This window comes from Lagopus muta, chromosome 19 (assembly GCF_023343835.1).
Source record: "Lagopus muta isolate bLagMut1 chromosome 19, bLagMut1 primary, whole genome shotgun sequence".
NCBI lineage: Eukaryota > Metazoa > Chordata > Aves > Galliformes > Phasianidae > Lagopus > Lagopus muta.
In genome coordinates, this window is record NC_064451.1 from 8,799,805 (window position 1) to 8,821,036 (window position 21,232).

Sequence of the window (21,232 nt, forward strand, 5' to 3'; positions counted from 1 at the left end):
GCCCAGCCACCCGGAAGCGCCCCCCGAAGCCCCGCCCCTTCCGGCAGCGCGTCCCGCCCCGCGCCGGTGGGAAATGAGAGGCGGTGCGGAAGTTAGCAGCACGTTTATTACAAGACTTGGCACTGCTACAGCGGCACGGCGCCACCCGCCCGGGAGAGGTAGCAACGCAGCGGCCCCGTAAGGCGCTCGGGAGGGCGGAGGCGCAGGGCCCCGGGGCGGCCGAGAGGAACGGGCAGCGCCGGCTCCTGCCGCCGGGCCCGGCCCCCCCAGCCTGCTTTGGTAACGCTCGGGATGAGCCTCCCGCCCAGTCTCTGGAGAGGTAGCTGATGCTCGGTCCGTCGGCTGTAGGCCCACGGGAAAGCGCTCATTCAGTGAGTGACGAGAGCCGGCGGTTCACCTGTCCACCTCCTTCTGAAAAACCGCGGTATAACGCGAGCTCCCAATCCTTTCCACGGTTTCAGCTGGTGTCACGCTCTGATTCTCGCTCCTCACCATTATTCCTCCCAGCGGCTCCAGAACCAGAACCACAACCAGCCCCATGGAAGCATTAAGTTCCTCTGAGAGGAGTTCAGCGGCAGCTATCGGTTTTGCCAAGAAGTCAGGGGAGAAAGGCTGACATTTCAATCGTATCAGTTATGGACTCGCAAAACAGGCCCTCTAAACGAAAAAATAAGGAAAGACTCATCCCTGATCCCTGCAGGAGGCTGTGCAGCTGCACCACGTTCTGCAGGAAGACATGCTACGTGAGCTACCACCGCTCAGTGAGGTGGTGAGCCCCAACCTCGTAAATCTAAGACTTCTAAGAATTCTATGTCAAATAAATAAAATGCCAACATAAAAATCCTAATATATTCAAGAAGTTATTAAAATATTTTTGTAGTAGACCAGATATTTTTAGGATATGCAGGACGTTGTACAGCACATTAAGTTGTGAGACTATCCACTTACCAGCAAATAGTATTCTACACATTAACACACAGATTATGATAACTGCCATAGTCCTTATCTGAATATGCAGCATCAGCAGCAACAACCACTGGATCTAGTCTTTCACTAACTGGAACAATGCAATGAAAACAACATTTTACATACATGGACAATTAAGTTCATCTTACTCTAAAATCAAGCTGCCCCTGTATATTCTGTTTATAGTAATTCTCACTCCATTTTAATCTAATCCAGGGAAGAGGCAGTATCCAGGTTTTGCTTTTCCAATATCTCTGTTATACTCTTAACTTCTCTGCTCCACATAGGGGCAAATCTTACATGAAATCTACCAGAGCACTTCACATTGCGCTCATCAGCACATTGCCCTTAGATCTCCACTGCTTCTGGATTTACACAGCTGTCTCCTGCATAACTCTTGGTCTGTATCCCTTTGCCAAGCCAAAAGCACAAACATTTGTAAGTCACCTTTCATCCAACAGACGTGTTTCATTTTCAATGAAGAAGCAGTCTTCTGCATTTCTGTTTTTTCCTATTTTTTTCTGCCATGATTTCACCACATGGTCACAAGCAGCCTTTTAAACGAGTAGCCAGCAGTCTCAGCCTTTTCACAAGTTGGTATCACCACAGTGCAGGGTGGACAGAAAACTCATATATCTTGATCAAATCATTTTTAGTTTCTTAGGATAACCTCTTATCTCTTCGTTTCAGCTTCAGGTCACCAATGGCTACTTCAACAAGCTGTATCCTCCTTGCAATAACATTAAAGCTTTGAAATTCCATGAAGAAACTTTCCAGACAGACCTCCTAATAACATCCATTTTCTTGGCATTCGTACAGTTTTATTCCTTTCTCTGGCAGAAGACCATTTTCTTTATTATGTCCATATTCGTATATTAGATTTTCCACTAATCCCTTACAGCACGTTGGCCTGGCTCTGCAAAGTTCTTACTCTCCATACCTATCTTCTTTTTGACATCAGAGCTATAACTTATTTCCACATAATGAATAACATTATAAAAACTTTTTAACAATGCAGAAGATTCTGCCCAAAGTCAGAACGCAAGTGTCAGATGCAACTGTCATCATCTGTTTTAGCTCAAAGTTATTCTGAAAGCAGGTAACTTCAGAGGAAAAGGTTTTTTTTTTTCCCATGCCTACCTATTTTCTGCCCCAAGAACCTGAATTTTTTAAATTCCAAAAAGTTACATTTTTGGCCTAAATATATTTGCTACAACTTGAAAGATATAATGCCCTAACTCCATTTCCACTGCGTATTACTTCATAGCTGTCCATGTAATAATAGTTAATGTAACAGTCAAGTACAGTAGTTCAAAAACTCAATTGCAAAAACGGATTCACAGAATCACCTTGCTTTTCTACTCGAAGGTATGTGGATTTCTGAAAATGGTCTGCAAGATTAACACATTTTTACCATTCATCAGTGTCAAGTCTGCATAAGGAAATCCTGGTTTCTACATACGCATATCTGAAGACCAAGACCAACTTTTGATAATTACGTACAAAACATTTTTCTGCTCTAACACACCTTTGGTCATACCTGTTGAGCATTTTTAACCATACAATAGCAGCCTCCCCCCTATCCCTACCCCCTCATTCAAACACACAAACAATACTACTTTTAGGTAGGAAGCATAATCTCAGCCTCATGGCAAACCTCGAGGAAAAGAGCTGCACTGGAAGAAATACTTATTCCAAACATAAACAGCAGTTCTCTACCAAGGATCAGCCACTTGATTATCAGTCTGTGCTACACTTCAATATAAGAATGCTGTTCTACTGGGAATGGTGTTTAGCAGATGAGAAATTCGTTTCTTTCAGCCTGACTGGGATGTGGGGAACTCCATGGCACTTGCATGAAGTAATAATCCCAAAATCCCAATTAATATGCCATTCCCTCAACATCTGATGTTTAAGGCGGTATACATGAGGTATTGCTAAGTACAGTCGATAGCTGATAAACTAACCTATGGAAATTATGCTACCTGTACCTCATCTTGGGCTCTGTAAAATGCTAATGGGCATGAATTATGTGGGTCACTTTAAAGAAAAGCATCCTTTCAGTATCCAAGAAACAAAAAACTTCATGCTGTTAATGTTTTTACCTACCTATGGCAGGTACTTTTTTCTTTTTTTTTTTCATATTAACTGACATGTGGCTCTTATTAGTTCTCAAGGAGACGTACACAAGAGTTAAGGGGAAAAAAAAGCATGGAGTTCCTATACATTGCAGCTTCTTTTCACAGATTCTTTTCACAGTGTCACTCCAGCTTTGCTCTAAAACCAATCAGGAAAGTAGCAACTGTTGTGGTTATCTGAAACAAAACTTATGGAAGATAGATGACAACTTCTAGTTTTGAAGTGCTTACCTTGAATCAGTCCATACAATGGTAAGTGCCCTTTGATACTTCTGTGTATGACAGCTTATGAAACAGGTCATACCTGGCACTCCAGGTGCCGAGCTCACACATTCCAGAGCTGCAACCTACTCTCATTTTGAACAGTTCTATGCAACGATCAACTAACCCTGCCAAATCATTCAGGGCTTCACCTTTTCATAATGCATGCCAACATTAAAAACCCTGAGAGCTTTTAAGATAGTGTTAACTGGCAGCAGAATTGTCTTGAAATAGTTTAGAAAGGGAAAAAAGTGACATAGATATACTTCATTTTGACTGTAGGGGTCTAGGGGTAAGATCAGACAAAAATAACGTTAAGAGGTAAGTTTAAAACAAATCAGCACTATGTGGAGTGCTTTCAGTGATCCAGTGCTTTATAATATAACAATTGGGTTATCTCACACACTTGTCCTCTTTGCTCTTTCCTCCATCTGCCCAGACACAGAGAAGCCTCTAACTGTACAGCAGATGGTTTACTTGCAGCACACAGCAACAGTCTTTCAAAAGGTGTTAGTCTTGAGTCTCCTAATCAGAGAGAAATGAAACAATTAACCCCTTAATCCACAGTAGAGACACAGACAGAAACCTGAAGGAAGATTGTTATTCACAGAAAATATCAAGTAAGACTAAGAACGATGGCTGAAGACCTGCCAGGTTTTGCAATCCAACCCTCCATCAGAAGCCTTTCAGAGCATACCACTAGTTTAGGTAAGAGCCCAAGCCAACTGTTTGCTCCTCTCAGTCATGATCCCTACAAGGGCTGTTTTTAATTGCTTAATTGACACAGGTACTATCATTTCTTAAACTGAGCACAGCCTGAGGCAGCTTCCCTGCATCCAGTACCTGGCTTCCATCGGCCTGCTGACAGACCTTACTGTCTGTAGCAGCGCTACATGTGAATGAATCGAAGTCCACCGTTATGTCTTGAACATTTCTTTCATTGGCATTGTCAAAGCTATTTTTACCATGTAGCTGTTTAAGATGTTTCCTCAGAACGGGCTTATGCGCAAACACCATGTCACAGTAGTTACACTTATGGGGCTTGTCCCCACTGTGCAGGTTGAGATGGTCCTGTAAGGAACATTTCTGAGAGAAGGTTTTCCCACAGATCTTACATTGGAACGGTTTGATGCCTGCATGCACTCTCATGTGCCGATGGAGATTGCCTTTCTGAGTGAATGTCTTGCCACAGAGGAGACACATGAATAGTTTATGCATCTTTAAGTGATTAGCATAGTTTTCTAGATGCCGAAATACTCTTGTGCACTTTGGACACTGATGATGCCACTGGAGGCCTTTGTCTATACCACGGTTGTTAGACCCAAACATATCTTTAGAGGCCAGAATGATGTTATCACTGCCAGCATATGAAAGGGCATAATTGTGGAGGTGGTTTTGCTCTATTTCACTTGCTCTGTTTTCAACAGTGGAGTTGATTAGAAAGTGTTGAGGTTCAGAGGAATGCAACGCAGTTTGTTCAGAAGAAATAAACTGGTTCTGATCCTTCTTGTTCCTAACTTCTGTTACCTCCCCAATGGACTCCACCTTGATAATCTGAATATCACTATCCTCCATGTCCATACTGTCTTCCGAAGGTTGAATACAAGGTGAATCTTGTGGCAGAGAGTCTTCATCTTCCCCATGTTCCTTCAGCTCAGAGGAGTCACTCTGCTGTTCACACTCCTTGCTCTCCAGCGGCTGCTTCGGTTTTATGAACTTCCAGAGTGCCTGCGTGCATCGTTCAACAATGTGGCTCATCTGCAGAAAGCTCGCAGCAGTTAAGTAGTTTACCAGCTCCATTTCAGGAAACTCCAGAACTCCGCTGTAACAAGACAAAAGCAGCTGCCTCCCTACTTCCGAACTTTGCAGGATAGAGATTTTTACATCTCTAGAGTCATTCAATAAGAACTGATCTCTTAAAAAGGGAGAGCCAGCAGCAAATACAATTTTATGCCCATGAACTTCAACATCATCTATATGGACGACAACATCACAGAATTTGTTTTCTTCTCTCAGTTTGTTCATCTTCTGTAACATCGAATCGCCGTAATTATCAAACTTGAAGTGAAGAATATCTGATCTGTCTGACATTTTGGCACACCTAAAGGAAAGCAGCAAGGAAAAAAAAAACAAAACAAGTGAGAATGCTTTGTTTTGTTTCCAGAACACAAATTAGAAAAGTCTGTGTTACACATTGCCCTGCAGTACCTTTAAAAAAAATCAATGCAGTTTGATTACTAAATAGAAACAAGGACAGATATTCTCTTGAAGCAGTGTCCTACAATGTTTTCCACATTACTTGTGGAATTTAAAGGGAAATCACGGAAGTATTTTAGCAGTCTTAGCAGTTGTACAGTTTTGCTTCCACATTAAAATTCTTCATAGATTTTTGTCTTCTCCAAATACAATGACAACCCTTCAGCATTTGGATTCTTTGTTTACTTTCATGTTAAAGAGCTTTCATAACGCATGAATGCAAGGAGAGATAGAACCCAGCATCTGCAAGACACAGAAAATTCCCTCTTGCACATGTAACATGTTACTTTAAAGACATGCCCAAGAATAATGGTTACAGGTCCTCTAAGACACTCCATGATTTGCACAAATATTGATATAGGACAAATTGTTTTGCTGCAAACACTTCTAAGTGCAATTAACCTCTTAGTAGAAAGGACTACACAAGCTTTCCAGTATCAGCAGCACTGGATTTAAGTCCTACATTGCCTTGAAGTTGTTTTGTGTGTGTGCATGAAGAGGAGCAGGTGGTCTGTCCTGTGTTTTTTTTTAAAGGATCTAAGAAAAAATCTTCCATATAACCCCACATTCTATAAATCATGCTTCCCAGGCTCCCTGATTTGAGTATGTGGGGAATGTAGGAAGTCTTGTTTCTTGCATTCTTTGAAAGACCACTCCTCGTAGGAATTTTGTTCTCCTATTTAGAATGAAAAACAGTGGGTATTCTACAAGACAGATATCAACGTGTTATCTTGCAACAGTTCTCTTAAGAGTTTATAAGGCTACACTGATTCTTGATGAAACACTTCACATAATACTGACACAGAACCGTGATTGCAGGAAATTAAGAAATCAAAGAAATTAACCAAATGATGCAAGGTTTGGTGAGATGCAATAGCAAAACAACCCCTAAGTTACACCTCAGAACTATTACAAACACCACATTGAGCTGGAAAAGAAGCTTTGAAGTTCATAGATAAAAGCAGATACTGCTCTCTTGGGGCATGAAATTTTAGCTCAATGTACACAAGAGGAAATGGAGTTGTGCCTCGTGCAAGTGAACGAATACACAAGACAAGGGTTCCAGGAGGAACATTTTCAGCAGTATCTGCTGACAGACTGAGTTGTTCCAATGTTCTGACGATACCATTTTGAGACGTGCACCACATACAGCTACCAGCGTGCGACGTACAGAAAAAGCAAACTATTGAAATCCGGTTGTGCAACTACGGACTGAACATTCAGAGGGGGCGGCAGCGTCGACAGCACAACCGACTTTGTTACACCTACAGACCGTGAAGCCGCACGTCTGAGTCGCCCCGAGTCCAGTGCTGTCTGACACGCTTCATCTCCGGGGCAACGAAAGCCACCGTTGGGAAGCAAAAGTCTCCGCCGCGCCACGAGCGAACGCGCACAGAGAAAAGCGACTCGCCTTCACGCACGTTAAGCCCCCGCTAAGGACGCCAAGGAGCCAAGCAACAAACGCGGCACCTCCCGCAGCCCAAGCCGGGACCCGGCGGAGCGCAGCCGCCTCGTCGCCGTGAACCCCTCCGGAACCGCCGGGCCGCTCACGTCGCGGTGCCGCCCGCCGACCCCCAACCCCACCGCCGCGCCCGGAGGAAAGGGCCGCGTACCTGGAGCGCCGGGCCGCGTCACCTCGCCGGCACCCGCTGCCGCTGCCCCCGGCTACGGACCTAGAGAGGGGAGGAGAGCCGCCGTGAGCCGCCGCCCGGGGCTGGCACCGCGCCGCCCCGGACCGGCCGTCGGCCGCGCCCCCCGGGCGGCCCCGCGCCCCACCGCGCTCCCGGCCGGGCCCGGCCGCCCTCCGGAGGCGGCCCGCGGCGGAGGTGGCGGCGGCGGCGGGGGGGGCGGGAGCCGCGCCCCGCTCCGGGCCCCGCTCCGGGGCCGCGCCCCGCGCCCCGCGCGCCCGCCGGGACCTACGGCTGCCGCCAGCGCCCGCGACGGCGACTCGGAACCGCATTGTTCGGCCGCCGGAAGCGCTCCCGCGCCCTCCGCCCCGCACCCGGAAGCGCCTCGCGGGGCGCCCGCCCCCTCCGCCCGGTCACGTGGTGGGCGGCAGCGGCGGCCCAGGCCCGGCACCGGGAGGCGGCGGCGGCGGAGGCGGCCGGGGTAGGTGGGGTCGCGCCGCCGGCCGGGGCTCCGCGCCCCGCGCCCCCTCCCTCGGGCCGCCCCCCCGCCGCCGGCCCTCGCTCCCTCCCCGGTACCGGTCCGCGCGCGGTGCCGCCCCGCCGTTCCTCGCCTCCCACCGGTGGGAGAGCGGCGGAGGCCTCCCGCGGCTCGCCCTCTCCTCTGTCTCTGCCGCTGCGGTTTCCGGGCCCCCTCGGGCGCTGGCCGCGCCGTGCCTGGGGCGGAGCCCTCCTGCCGGGCGCTGCCCTCAGCCGGGCCCGGGGCGGAGAAGGCCGCGTCGCTCCCCGCGACCCGCGGTGTTCCGGGCCCCCCCGCGCGTCCGCTGCCCCCGATCCGCGGCCTCTGGCGGTTCCCGGGCGGGTCCCGATCCGCCGCGCTCCGTCGTCTCCAGAGCTCCTTTTCCGCCCCGTGTGCCGCAGCGGCGGCGGTTCGTTCGGGTTTTCCCTTCTTGTTGGCAAGTACGTGCCGGAGCCCGGCGAGTCAGTGCCAAGGGCCGCGGCGGGTTGGGGCGAAACGAAGCGTAAATAAACGGACCGCATGCGGTCGGGTTAAAAATCCGTATTGGCAGCGATGAAGCGAGAGTGGAACCGGTGAAAATAACATTTGTGGGCTTTCTCTGCTCGGGTTGTTTGCGGGGAGGAGGGGAGGCAGACAGGAGAGAAGTTTGGGAGAGAAAGGAGAAATTCCGTTTATTGCTAAAACACAAACTGGGAACCGAGTAATGAATGCATGGCTGTGCTGCTACGTGCGGCTGGGGCTGTGCTCCCGAACTCTTTCTCCTGCAGGGGTTTGTTAAATGGCTATATGATATGTGACATTCTTGTCTACTTTGTTTGAAAAAGAATGCCTGACAGCAGTGGGCACATCAGAAAAGCCGTTGTTTTACTTTTACAGGCTGCTACTGAGCGTAGAAAGGTCAAGGACCTGAGCAGGTTTCATTCTTTGTACGCAGAAAGCACGTTAACAAATTGAGCCTGGCGTAGGGCTTTCCTTCGCTTTCCGACTCCAAGGGCGGGCAGCTTCTAGCAGCATGTATCGCATGGAACCTGTTGGTTTTTTTTAGCTCTCACAGCATGTTCCTAAAGTGCAATGTGTGTCTGGTGAGTGGAGCGCTGCGTTCACATCAGTCCTGATGAGAGAGGTGCAGAGGGACTCGGAGCATTGTCTCCTGGCTGGGTGCCCCTGCCCCATGCTGTCCTGCACGTGGCTGTGCCCGGTGCTGGCAGGGCGTGCATGGGGCACTACTGGGCAGCTCCCCCACTCTGCTCTGGGCCGGGCTGCCTGAGGCAGCAGCTGTGTTTCTTCTCTGCGCTGTGGTTCCCAGGGCCTGCACTTTGTTTCTGGGACTGGAGGACCCGCTTGGTACGAGAGCCTAAAGTTAGAGTTCTCTCATCTGAGTTCAAATTAAAGTTAAAAGCAAAATTACAACTCTGCTAAGGAGTGTTAACAAAGATTGTGTTAGCTGAACTCCTGTGTGTTGTCTGATTCCTGGCTTTGCATGAAATGGGCAATGATTCTGGCAGCCCCTGCAATCTATGCTTCTCTGTGCCCACGGGGCAGTGGGGCTGTATGCTGAGGCAGTGCTACCCCCTGGTAGTATCTGTCTCTTGAGCTTCATGGTTACCTCTGTGGCTGTCGGAGGCTTTTAAAATGCTCAGAAAATTTAGCGTTGTTGCTATTTGTATATTGTTTGCTCTCCTTAATCATCCAGAACCTTTATTTTCACATGCAGTATTCCAGTGGTTTTATTGCTTCATTCTGCTTCTCATTGCCTTTGAGAATGTTTTGCACAGGGAAGGCGAGGCTGTAGTTGTTTCCTTGAAGGAGTGGTGGGTGAAGATCAAACATAGGGTTATGCAGGCTAAGCATGTGATATGTGAGAAGAAGAAGGCTGCTGGTGATTGATCTTCCTTGCATGTCTTTTTCCCACAGCTGCAATAGAATACTGCTGCAGGTATATGCTCAGAAGAATTCAAACCACAGCTCCTTTTCCACATCTCTCAGTGTGACACCAGTTTTGTTCTAACAATTTCTTGCTCTGCTCAGACAGAAAATCTGGGCAGCTGCCTGTCAGACAGCTTTAGCACTGTGCTTTAGCACTTACCAGGCTTTTTTTCAGACTCACTGCACATTTATAAAGCAGTAAATGTGCATTATTTGAAACTGAGGGGGGAAAAAATTATCACAGGTGTCAAAGCCCATAAAGAGCCAGGGATCCTAAAGAATGGTGCCTTATTTGTCATAAACCAGCTTTGGGCAGTCCTTCATAAAGCTTCTGAACTCCTCTACAAATTCCACCTCTCGCCCTGACTGAATCCAGGGAAGGAGAACTTCTGCTTACGTTGGGCTGTGGTTGTTGGTGTTGAGTTCTGTTACAGCAGAGAAGTAGAACCAGAGATGATGTTACTTTCAGTGATGAATTTATATGCAGTCAGTCCCCTCGGTGTCCTGGCTGCGTGCTACCTCCTGTATTTCATGATTTTCAACACTGTATGCAGTGCATTTCTGTTATTTTTAGGGGTAGAGGATATAGGTTTGTTCTGCATGCCAGGCTTTTTAACTTTGTTGTTTAAATAATTTTGTTTTCAATAATTTAAATCACATTACTGTATCATTCCTCTGTACCTGGTGCATCCCTCAGGCATGCTGTGCTTTGTGCAATTGCTGTAGGAACTGCTTCAGAAATGTAAAAGCTGAAAGGGTTCTGGATGAGAAAAGACGACCTTTTCTCTCTAGTTTTGCACAGTTATGTTTATTCTCACTTCTGCCCTGAAAACTCCAGGGTTTTTTTTGTTTGTTTTTTAATTGAGTTCACCTCTAAATTCAGTGCTACTTCTGGTGCTGATGTGAGGCTAACTGCTGTTCTAAGCAGCCAGAGGAGTTCACAGCTGAAACCTTCTTTTCTTTTGCTTTCCTTCTGGCATGCTGTGTTACTGTGGCCATTGTAAATACTGCAAACCAGTCGGCCTCTGGAAGTGGGGTAAAGCAGCCCTGGTTGTGTGTGATTTGCTTCCCTTGTTGCAATGTCACAAGGTTTCATTTGCGCCTCGCTCTTTCGCAGTAATACAAAATGGAAGATTTTATTTGTTATATTCTATTTGCTTTAACCTCTTTTAAATTTATTCTGACTGTACTTACAAGGAAAGTTTTGCTTGCGAGTTGCAGATCAGTCGCCAAATTCTTAGGAAAGGGTAGGAGGGTAAAAGATCTAGTTTAGGGGCATGGTAGGGATGGTTGGTGACTTGAGAGGTCTTTTCCAACCTTAATGATTCTGTGATCCCAAAGGACGAATGTTTCTTAAATCCATTGAACCACTTTTGAACTGCGATGGGTTTGTCTTCCAGTTATGTGAGGTCTTAGCATGGCACGTGGTGTCTGTGGTCTTAGATTGACATTTTCTTAAATAGCCAGAGTGAGGAGGCTGCTACAGCTGGGTGGTTGCTGAAGAGATAAACAAGAATACTTTTAAAATATGGTTTGGCTCTTGGATTTGCAATGTAATGTGTAACAAGTGCAAGCATAGAGTGAAGATTCTCCTTCTGAGAATTAGAAATTTAAACAAAACTGAAAGCAGTGACCCAGGAGCCAGCAACATTGCAGTCCTCATTTACAGCTTTTTCCAATGGTCTGTTGTGAGGGGAGAGGCCAGGAAACCTATTTAATTAGATAAGCAGAGAAGTTAATAAAAGTTTGCCTCTCAGTATGCGTTGTGCCCCAGCATCTGTCTCCCATGGAGGTGTAAAGGCACCTTCAGGCAAATGCATTACTGCGGTGTAGTTGTGTGTCAGGGACAAAACGTGTGAAAGCTCGTATTTTATTTGCACTGAAACAAAGTGGGCTGAGATGTTGGCTTCTTCAGAGAAACCTTAAAACTCGAGTTCAGCCCATGGCTGGGTCCTTTCTCCCAGTTCCCCACGCTGTAAGAACAGACATTTCGGTTCTTGGGATGGCTGCGGGCTGTGCCGTGCTGTGCAGTGCTGTGCAGTGCTGTGCAGTGCTGTCCCTGCTGCTGCTGTTCTCTTTTTGATTTCAGAGGAGCCATGAGGCTGCTAGACGTCATTGCTCTGCTGGGCTTTGATGTTCATCCTTCTGCACCAGCGTGTGCTTTAATGAGCTCAGAGCTTTCTGCAGTGGGTTTTGCCATTGTGAGTTTTCAGTTCAGGTAGAGGGATCTGTGAGGCAATCTGCCTGAAAGAGTGGTACGAAGCAGTAGGGGAAGTGAAGTGCATGGGAAGCAAAGTGAGGGAATATGGAAATTCTCGCTGACTTCAGAAGATATTTTAGTGTTTTTAGTATTTTAAGGCAGTGCTTTTGCAACTGAACCATTTGGGCGTTAATCTCATCCCCTGTTGCTGGTTCCAGAGGTATTGGGCAATGTGGTGCATCACTAATAAACAAAAGCTTCTTGCAGTAGTCTCCCCTTTCCTGTGCTTTGTTATCTTGTGCAATATCAGTGAGAGTTCTGCTCAGTGTAAAGTTTTTGAAGTTGGGCTAATCGGGACTTTCTGCTGTTGCAATTCTGTGTTGAGAAACTGCTGCAGGGTTGGACTGAGCAGTGGAGCCCCTGCACATGTGTGTGCTGTTTGCAGCATGCTGCCACAAGAAGGAGCATACAAAAAGGCAACGTAATTTACTGTAATTGAAGTTAATGCTGGTAAAAGGTGTTGGATTGAAAGAATTTGGGAATTGGTGAAATTGACACTTCAAGATGGGCAGTATGGCACGATAAATGGCTGACTTGATCCTCGCCTGGTGATCTTTGCAGCTCGGTGTGAGCAAAAGCAGCTCTTCTGCTTGCGCTGCCTTTGTGTGGCAGATGAGTTTGCACCGTTTGTATGAAAATAATGCAGCTGAGGGGATTTGCAAATGTTTAAAGCTTACTTATATTGTGTTTCAGTGTATTGATTTCACTTATTTTCAGATTCTCTGTAGAGGATGCAGTTCTTTAGGAATTAGACAGTGCCAACTTTAAAAATGAGAGCTTGCCCCACTTTTAAGGTATCTGTACCTCGTGTCAGATGGCTGCATGCAGTGGTGAAACTTTTAAAACTGCCTACATTTCTCAGCCAGTTGTTGTCACTAAAAGTCAGTGCATCTTTCCAAAAAGGATATGTAAATATCATACACACTTTTGAACGTGAAAGCCGGCGATCACAGGTATGTGTCAATGAACAGCCCACATCCATTATCATACACACTGCTTCTGTTGTCCAGCGTAAGGTCATTCAGGACCATGAAGGGACTCAATTCTGAGTGATCAGGTTAAAAATAACACAGAGGAAAAAAAGTGTTGTCATCCTGGCAGATGTTCAAGTCATGTTGGTGGCTGCGGAGGGGGAGAAGGGTATTGATAGAAATAAAAGCAGGCTTTGCTATTTTCAGATGCTTTGTTCTTGGTTCAGAGAGGAATGTGATGAGCTGTGCTGGACGTACCAGCTCACTGCGCTTGGCTGCTCTGCTGCTCCCAGGTTGGGACTGTGGTCCTCCAAATGAAAGGCAGAGCTTGGGTGGAAAAGGTGCTTGGGTTTGGGTGTGCTTGGGATTATGTAAAGCCCCAAGCCGTTGCAATAATGGTGTGATTGGGTTTCTGGGAAATTTGATCAGCCGTTTTTATTGCAACAGTCTGTTTTGAGCCATTGATTCTGAGAATCTGTGTTGTAGAGTTCAAGGTGTGCAGCTGAACTTCACCTTTTGTTCTTTTCTTCAAATATCTCTGTGCCAGTTCTAGCTTTTTAAAATCCTCTTTTGGCTCTGATTCTCAGTACTGATCCAGCCCACGCTGTTCTTCCTGCTTCTTGGAATCTTTTATTGTTCCTTACAGTACAGAAGATTCAACGTAGGCTCACAGAGCACTGTATGTCCCACGGTTCTAGAGCATCTTTAGTGCAAAATACCAAGAGTTGGCTCTAGCTCTTTTCTGGGAGCTCAGAATGTGGCTGCAGTGTGCTCCAATAGCTACAGAAATTGTTGTGTGGTTTTTTTTGTGTGAGCACGGAGGAAGGGAAACAGATTATCTGAAGAAAGGAAATGGACCATAGAGTTCTGGCCTTAAGACGAGTCCCTTGTCACCGCGTGTAGCAGATGCTCCAAGGGCCCATTTGCTGAGTGTGGAGCAGTGTGTGATACGATCATGAAATCTGCAAAAAGATGCTTTAACTTCCCGTTTGTGAGCTGTGGAAGCCAGTGATCTAATAGTAGTGTGCTTCTTAGCAAAATCAAAGCAGGACCGTTAGTGTACACGGACAGAAGAGCTGTGACTTGGTTACGCAGTCAGATGTTATGTTTCTTTTTTTTTTTTAACTAGTCAGCAGGTTTCTGAAGAGGAACATTTGAGCATTTTAGCATGAAGTTTATATAAGTATTTTTATGATTTTTGTTTTTCAGGAGTTTATAAAATATTTAATCTCATTCATGAGTCGAACTTCCTTTTTAAGTCATGGATGACAAGGCTTCTGTTGGAAAAATCAGTGTCTCTTCAGACTCGGTATCCACTCTTAACAGTGAAGATTTTGTCTTGGTTTCCAGGCAAGGGGATGAAACACCATCTACAAATAATGGTAGTGATGATGAAAAAACAGGACTGAAGGTAAGAATTAATAACCTGAGTTTGTTCACTATTCTTCTAATTCAAACTAACCATCGAAGAGCTTAAAGAGGGACTTCTTTATTGTGGAAAACTTAACAGAAAGGAGAAGTTATTCAAGAACTGATTTTGCCAGTAGTTTCTACATTACTTTGCTGATGTCAAGGTTTTGTGTAAGAGCTTTATCCATCACTACCTGTGGGTTGTTTTCTTTCCCACTTAACTTAATCCTTTAGGAAGTCTTCAGTATGAAACAGAACTTGAAACTGATTTCCTCACAGCTTTTGGGTAGAAAGCAACATTAACACACATTTGATTTGAACGTATTTTTAAATTCAATTATGCATGAAAGTTTTCCCCAATGTGAAACATTCTCTTTAAGAAATGTAAAGGTAGTTATAACTAACAACTTAGCATGAATCTGAGAATACAGGCTTACGTGGGTAGGCTTCTGTGAATTGGAAAGGCACTGACATCTTCTCACTTCAAGAATGATGTTTCCGGACAGAGACGTTCATCGCTTCTTTTTCTTTTTTTCAGCTACTTAAAGGAAATCTTCCATCCCAATATATATTTCACAAGTCCTTAAGCAAAGTGACACTAATGAGGTGTTCACTCAGAATTCTGTCTTTTTGATGTGTTAAGGCTGAACGTTTCCTGTAGTGTTTCAGGTTGGTGTGTTCTTGGTGGGAGATGGAAAGACCTATTCAACTGCTGCAAGAGACTACAGCCATTCACATCTATGTCTTTAAGATAATGTCTTTAAAGACAGTAAGGAATTGTGTTCCATCTGGTGGACTGGGTATTCCTCTTTTCCGTAGCAGCAGTTGGTGCAGAGACTTTATTGAGTATTTCTTGATGTCTTTGCTCATCTTTTACTTCCAACTGCTTTCTTTGTTTTTCTTGCATGGATTTGAGTCCCACACAGTTCAGGCTGGTGTAGTGGCTGTTTTCCTTTATAAAAGACTTCCGGTTAATTCTGTTTCTTAAGGCTCAAGATCTTTTGTTTAATCTGGCAAAAATGTTACTTACAATTTATTGCAGTTGCAGAATTTTGTATCTTCACCTCATACATGGATAGTCTGCAAAAATTTGGAATTTCTTCAGTAATCAGCATGATGTTCTGTAAAACTTGCTTAAAGACTGCAACCTGACACGAGTCTGCAACCTCGTGGTAGGTGCTGCATATACCAGCAGCTATAAATACTTCAGAATGCAGTATGGTTTCCATCCATAGTGGTCCTTTCCTTGAGAATGCCTATGCAGTAATGTAAGTGATTTACCTCACAAAGTCACAGGGCTTCATTTGAGACCCCAGGGGACGTTCATGGTCTACCAGATTTTTCATTCCATGCTGTTATTCCCAAAGTTTGGACATGCAAAATGCCATAGTCTGCAACAGCTCCCACTCCACAAGAGAGATATTTGTATTGCTTGTCTAAACACTGCCTTACAGTGGCTTTCCTGGTTTGTTAATATGATAGGATGCATCTTGTTGAGTACAATCAAAGTGTTAAAGGGACATGTGCATGAAGTTATCTGCATAAGAATTAGAAGAATTTCAGAGAAGAATATCTGCAATCAATTTCAGTCTGACTCCTGAAACTTCCTACTGGACTTTTCTGTGTATGTTTACTTCCAAAGCAGTTTATAAAAGACTAGCTGCAGGTGTGCTCAGCCACTTGGTGAGGAAAGGAGAGCATTAGCGCAGCTGCTTCCCAATAATTAACAATAGCACAGGAAAGTTGTGCTGTTCCCTGGCTTGGTGCTAAATGTCACAGGGTTTTGCAGGTCTTAAAGATAAGCTTCTTTTTGAATTTGGTGCCAGGACTGAGCACAATCTCTGAACCAAGCAATTCACCTTGAGCCTTTCCATTTCCCAGCGTCTGAGCGTACATACTGCTCCATTGCTGGCTGTAAACTATGTGATTAATAGAAATGTTATGCCTCAGATAAGCAGTCAGTGCTCAGTTTAAGTTCTGTCAATAGGAAAATTCCTGTGTTAATCTCCTTCCTTCTGCTTAAGGCTAGGAAGACCTTTCAGCGTGCCTTCAGGTCAGAAATAGTATTCTAGTGTTTTTCTACAAGAATATAAAAACACTCCTCCAGAATATAGCTTTCTTCTTTATCCTTTCTTCAGTCTTCAAATAGCCTTTCAGTAGACAGTTTTACTGTGTTATTGAACTGCATATCTGTGTTAACAGATAAATGGAGTTCTCAAGGTTGTCAAGGTACTGAATGTTAGAAGTACTGTCACAGTGATACCTGAGCATTATGAGTGTGTGGAAACAACATAACTACAAAATGAGAGCTGAAGTTAGGCATTTCATAGGAACAAACAAGGAGGAAGGGTTTTTAAAGGAGGAAACAATTGCTTTGATATATGTAACAAGGTTGAATTGCAGATGTCAAAATCCATTTGCTACGATGAGCCCACCAAGAGAAACAGAGAGTAAGTACAGGTTTGTGTTTGAGCACAAGTCTTTCTCTGGTGCTCTGTTTCTTTAGAAAAGCAGTTTGAGGATCCTACATTTGCTAAATGCAGTCTGATGATGGTGCTAGAATCTAGGCTTGTGTTTGCAGAATGCAATAGGCTGTTGAATTTGTAGATCAAACCTAAGCCTTGTATTGCAAGTCCTTTACTAAGTTAGAGATCTGTATAATAGTGCTGTGAACTGAACTGATGCACAGCAGAGTCCAGGAGCACGTGAGTGAGGAGAAGGCAGTAACCAACACTTCTAATAAATGCTTTGTGGCACTGTAAAGAACCCTTTGAAGGAGGCAATGTGCTGTGTGAAAACTAAGGTCAAATTAGTTTGCAGTGTTGTGAGAAATAGAGAAACCATCAACCAGGCTAAATGGTTTCTGTCTTCCATCTTAAGCAGACCTACATGAATGTACATTTTAGAGCCACACTGCTTATTCATTGCTGCCATTAGCTCTGCTCCACTCCTCTGTGCTGCCTCTTATTGGCTTGGGGGTGCAGCAGAGTTTCAAACAAGTTTACACCTCGTGTTTGCTCTTCCCACAGTGTGTGAATTTATGGGTTTGTGCAAGACTGGCTGAGGTGAAGTTGGCCTTTGTTCATATTTTAGGTCTTATTTCTTTGGCAGCTGGTTTGTTGCTGTTGATTCTTGGGATTGTGAGAACAACAGAAATCCTCAGTCCAAAAGTGTATTTGATGTTGCTTTCAGACTTCTTTTGGTGGGTAGCATGGCTTCAGTTCTTGGAATGTTTACTAGGAAGATTCTATTCTGCGGGCTGTTGTTCTTTGCTGATGCTGTGGACTTCACCTGTATGTTTTTATGCTATACAGTGGAATAGTTGAATCTAGACTTTCCTCAATTCTTAAAATACATGGAAGCAGGCATTGGCTTTGCTTTTCTTTACATGAATCTTATATGTTAAGTTGAATCAGTGCAGTGCTTCAAAGCTGTGTTCTGCTGCTCATACATTTCATTACATTCCATGTAAATCTTCCTTGTCTTTTTTCTTCCTTTTGTGCCTTTTTACTATTATGCTGTAAACAGCTTGAGCTTCTGCTTTACCCATTCCTGCTGTTGTTAGGAGCTTTTATTTTCAAGGTCATGTTTTATAGGGTGGAATATAGATGTAACTTATTAATATAAACTGTTGTACCAAACACAATAGCTTGGTGTTTGGAGTTGTTTGACTTGTAATCCTGGGCATGAGATGCTGGTTTGTGCCAGAATCCGTAGTATGTGGTTCCTGTAAAAACAGAAGTTACTTTAGTATTTCAAATACATGGGCTTTAATGGGGCAGGTAGGATGTTTTCATTGATCTGTCATGTTTTGTTGTGAAACACATAAATTGTGTACAGTAAAACAGTGTGGCATATCTTCTTCCATCATCATCTTTTGGAGGAACGTCTGCATAAACCTGGATAATAAACTTGATGCTTAAAGGGATTATGTCTTTGGCCACATGCTTGTGAAAGATTCTTTTAATTGCTTCTATAATGAATCATCAGAAAGAATATTAACATTGGGATGAAAATTTCACACCGCTTTGACTGCTGCATGCTTTCCTGTTGGCTTCATTGAGTACAAGGTCAGGTTGAAGATGAGCGTTAGGAAGTGAACATGACTTCTTGTCTGCATGATGTCAGAATCCTATTCCAGATTCTTCTCTTCTTGTGAAACCATGCGATTTTACCCATGAGCCACTTAGCATATTTAATTCTATTTGGTCTTCCTGGTACCATTTTGAGAATTAAAATAGACCACTGCAGTGGGTTCTTGTCTAAGTTTCCTCTGCCATAAGCCAACCTTTGTAGCCAGTGACTACAGGCTAGTTAAAAGTAATCTCACTTTTTCCTAGGAAATTCCTCCTTCCAGCTCCATTTGTTAGTTTGTTAAAGCAGGGTAGATAGAATCTGATCTGGTGAGCGTTTGCATGTTGCAATTTGTGTTTATGGCTGTAACAGAGTTTAATGTGTTAACTGCTGTTTCCCTTGGTGGAGCAGCTGGTGAATGACCCTGTGTCTGGGAGGTGGTTGTTCGGTGGTTTTTTTTGTTTTGTTTTGTTTTTAATTTTTTGTTTTTAATTGAATGGTCTTTTGTGTCCCAACTCTGTGGCTCTTAGATTGTTGGGAATGGAAGCGAACAGCAGCTGCAGAGGGAACTTGAAGACGTGCTGATGGATCCACCTATGGAAGATCAGTCAATTGACCGAGACCATGGTGATGAAGTTAGGACTGATGGTGATGGGGAAGAACCTGTTGTCCTTGAAGCTTCAGCATCTTCTACCATTAACCCAGTGTCGGTGGCAGGACTCCAGAAACCAGAAATGAGTTTGCCAGTGAAACCATCCCAGGGAGGTTAGAAGAAAATGGGGAATACCTGGTGGTATCTTCTGAAATAGCTTTATCTGGGGAAAGACAAGAGAGTTTTAGGTACAGGTGTGCCCAACTGTCCCTGTTTCTCATTAAAATCACCTAACGTGGGTTGGGTGATTCAAGAGTTACCATTTGCTGAACCATTTTCTTCTCTGAAAACACTTTCTGTACGAGCCTTGTGCAGAAATATTGTGATTATTTGCCTGGCTGTATAAAAAATTCAACTATTTAGCTTGTCTGTACATCTTACTACTGCATGGAAAGTTGGTGCACTAGTATCACAAAGCTCTCTGAGTGAACTCACTGATTGTAGAATTTGGATGGCAGCGTTCTCTGCTGTCAGTAACTTGCTTTCAGGCAGGGTTTATCTGAACTGTTTTGGTCTGGTCTGTCTTTCTGTAATGTGTTTCTTAGTTGCTTTTTACATGCAGTTGATCAACCTCTGACAATTTTCTTACGTATGCCTTGTCTTTCTTCTTATGTTCAACTTTATGTCTTACCTTAGACTGTGGGGATTTGAGCCCTTTTACACCTGTGACTGATGAGGACAGTGTGGTGTTTAGCAAGCTCACCTACTTAGGCTGTGCCTCTGTGAATGCTCCCCGGAGTGAAGTGGAAGCCCTCAGAATGATGTGCATCCTACGAAGCCAGTGCCAGATTTCTCTGGATGTGACTCTGTCAGTGCCTAATGTCTCTGAAGGAACAGTGAGGTACGAAGCTCATTCAGTTGCACTCTGGCTTTGTCCATTTGGTATTATTATCTTCCAGCAAAGGAAATAAGTTACTGTTTTCTCTGGGAGAAGTCTTGAGCAACTTAGGATTTCATTTAGCAGAAAACAGGGATTTTAAAGAGATCTGTGAAAAACGGGGCTTCAGATTTTTTTAACCAATATTTTATGCCTAAGGGGTCAGTAGGGTCAGTATGAAAAATAGTCATGACCCAGGGTGCCACAGAAGCCCACAGAAGGTGGGGGTGGTTATTGATTAAACACTTTGGAAATAGCTTGGAAAATATTTGGCTTGTAAGTTAGGATATCTGCTGGTACACAAGGCTTAGCAGGGATGAGGCCATTTAGTTTCTGTATGATGTATATTCTCCAGTACTGTTAAATTGTTGAGGCTTGCAAGTTAATAGCTGAAATACTTCTTCTAAAACTGCAGGGTTTCCTTTCTGTCTCTCTTTTTACAGACTTTTAGATCCTCAGACGAACACAGAAATAGCAAATTACCCAATCTATAAAATCCTTTTCTGTGTACGAGGGCATGATGGGACCCCAGAATGTGATTGCTTTGCTTTTACTGAAAGCCACTACAATGCAGAACTCTTCAGGATTCATGTCTTCCGATGCGAGATCCAAGAGGCTGTAAGTTGAATCTTTTTGTCAAGTAATTCTGTAAACGTAGAAGTTATTTCCAAGATAGAGCAGAATTATATCAGGTACTTTAGAAGTAATACAATTCATTACCTTTTGTACCTCAGATGTGAAATGAGAACATGTTTAATGTTCTGTCCTTCTAAGAAATGTAGGAAAAGTTAATTAGACCTACAGCAGCTACAAGCACTTTTATACAGTCATTTCTTATTGTGTTAATAAGTGGAAATTCAGATCGGTTTTCAGCTGCTAAATTCTGTTCACTTCAATGTTTCTGAACTTTCTTTGTCGCTGTGTGAATGCAGGTGAGCCGAATACTGTACAGCTTTGCCACTGCCTTTCGTCGTTCTGCCAAACAAACTCCACTCTCAGCCATTGCCACTCCACAGACTCCAGACAGTGATATTTTCACCTTCTCTGTGTCACTGGAAATCAAAGAAGATGATGGAAAAGGTTATTTCAGGTATAGGTCCTTCATTCTTGTGCATACAGCGTCTGTTTCTCTTAAAGTGAGAGGGAAGTGAGGGAACGGGTGTGCTAGAAGTTTTCTGTGTTGTGCTCAGCCTATATCAGTGCCCTGAGATGTTTAATGCAGCCATTTATAGTCTCCTGTAATTGCTGAAGTGCCTTTATTTCAGCACAGCATGTCTGCCAAATGTTCTGACTTGT

General features: G+C 44.4%; 2 protein-coding genes across 6 annotated transcripts in view; one reads left to right on the forward strand and one right to left on the reverse strand.

Moving 5' to 3' along the window:
- Positions 1-88: 88 nt before the first annotated feature.
- ZBTB26 (zinc finger and BTB domain containing 26) lies at positions 89-7,899 on the reverse strand. 3 transcript variants are annotated; one of them, XM_048966101.1, is made up of 3 exons: positions 7,826-7,899; positions 7,235-7,294; positions 89-5,466 (listed from the first exon to the last, which is right to left on the reverse strand). In XM_048966101.1, the coding sequence occupies exon 3, from the start codon at positions 5,454-5,456 to the stop codon at positions 4,140-4,142; it is 1,317 nt and encodes a 438-aa protein (XP_048822058.1). In that variant the 5' UTR covers positions 5,457-5,466; positions 7,235-7,294; positions 7,826-7,899; the 3' UTR covers positions 89-4,139. The 3 variants fall into 3 exon arrangements, with proteins under 3 accessions (XP_048822058.1, XP_048822057.1, XP_048822056.1); XM_048966100.1 differs by lacking the exon at positions 7,826-7,899 and adding an exon at positions 7,542-7,642; XM_048966099.1 differs by lacking the exon at positions 7,826-7,899 and adding an exon at positions 7,538-7,558.
- The window catches only part of RABGAP1 (RAB GTPase activating protein 1), a 59,544-nt gene continuing 45,930 nt past the window's right edge, over positions 7,619-21,232 (forward strand). The window contains exons 1-6 of one of the 3 annotated variants that reach the window (XM_048966077.1): positions 7,619-7,730; positions 14,133-14,334; positions 18,938-19,172; positions 19,696-19,900; positions 20,380-20,554; positions 20,869-21,026. In XM_048966077.1, coding sequence (XP_048822034.1) covers positions 14,185-14,334; positions 18,938-19,172; positions 19,696-19,900; positions 20,380-20,554; positions 20,869-21,026 — 923 coding nt within the window. In that variant the 5' untranslated portion in view covers positions 7,619-7,730; positions 14,133-14,184. Of the gene's footprint in view, positions 7,731-8,092; positions 8,207-14,132; positions 14,335-18,937; positions 19,173-19,695; positions 19,901-20,379; positions 20,555-20,868; positions 21,027-21,232 lie in introns of those variants that run through there. The other 2 variants (XM_048966076.1, XM_048966079.1) reach the window with 2 other exon arrangements.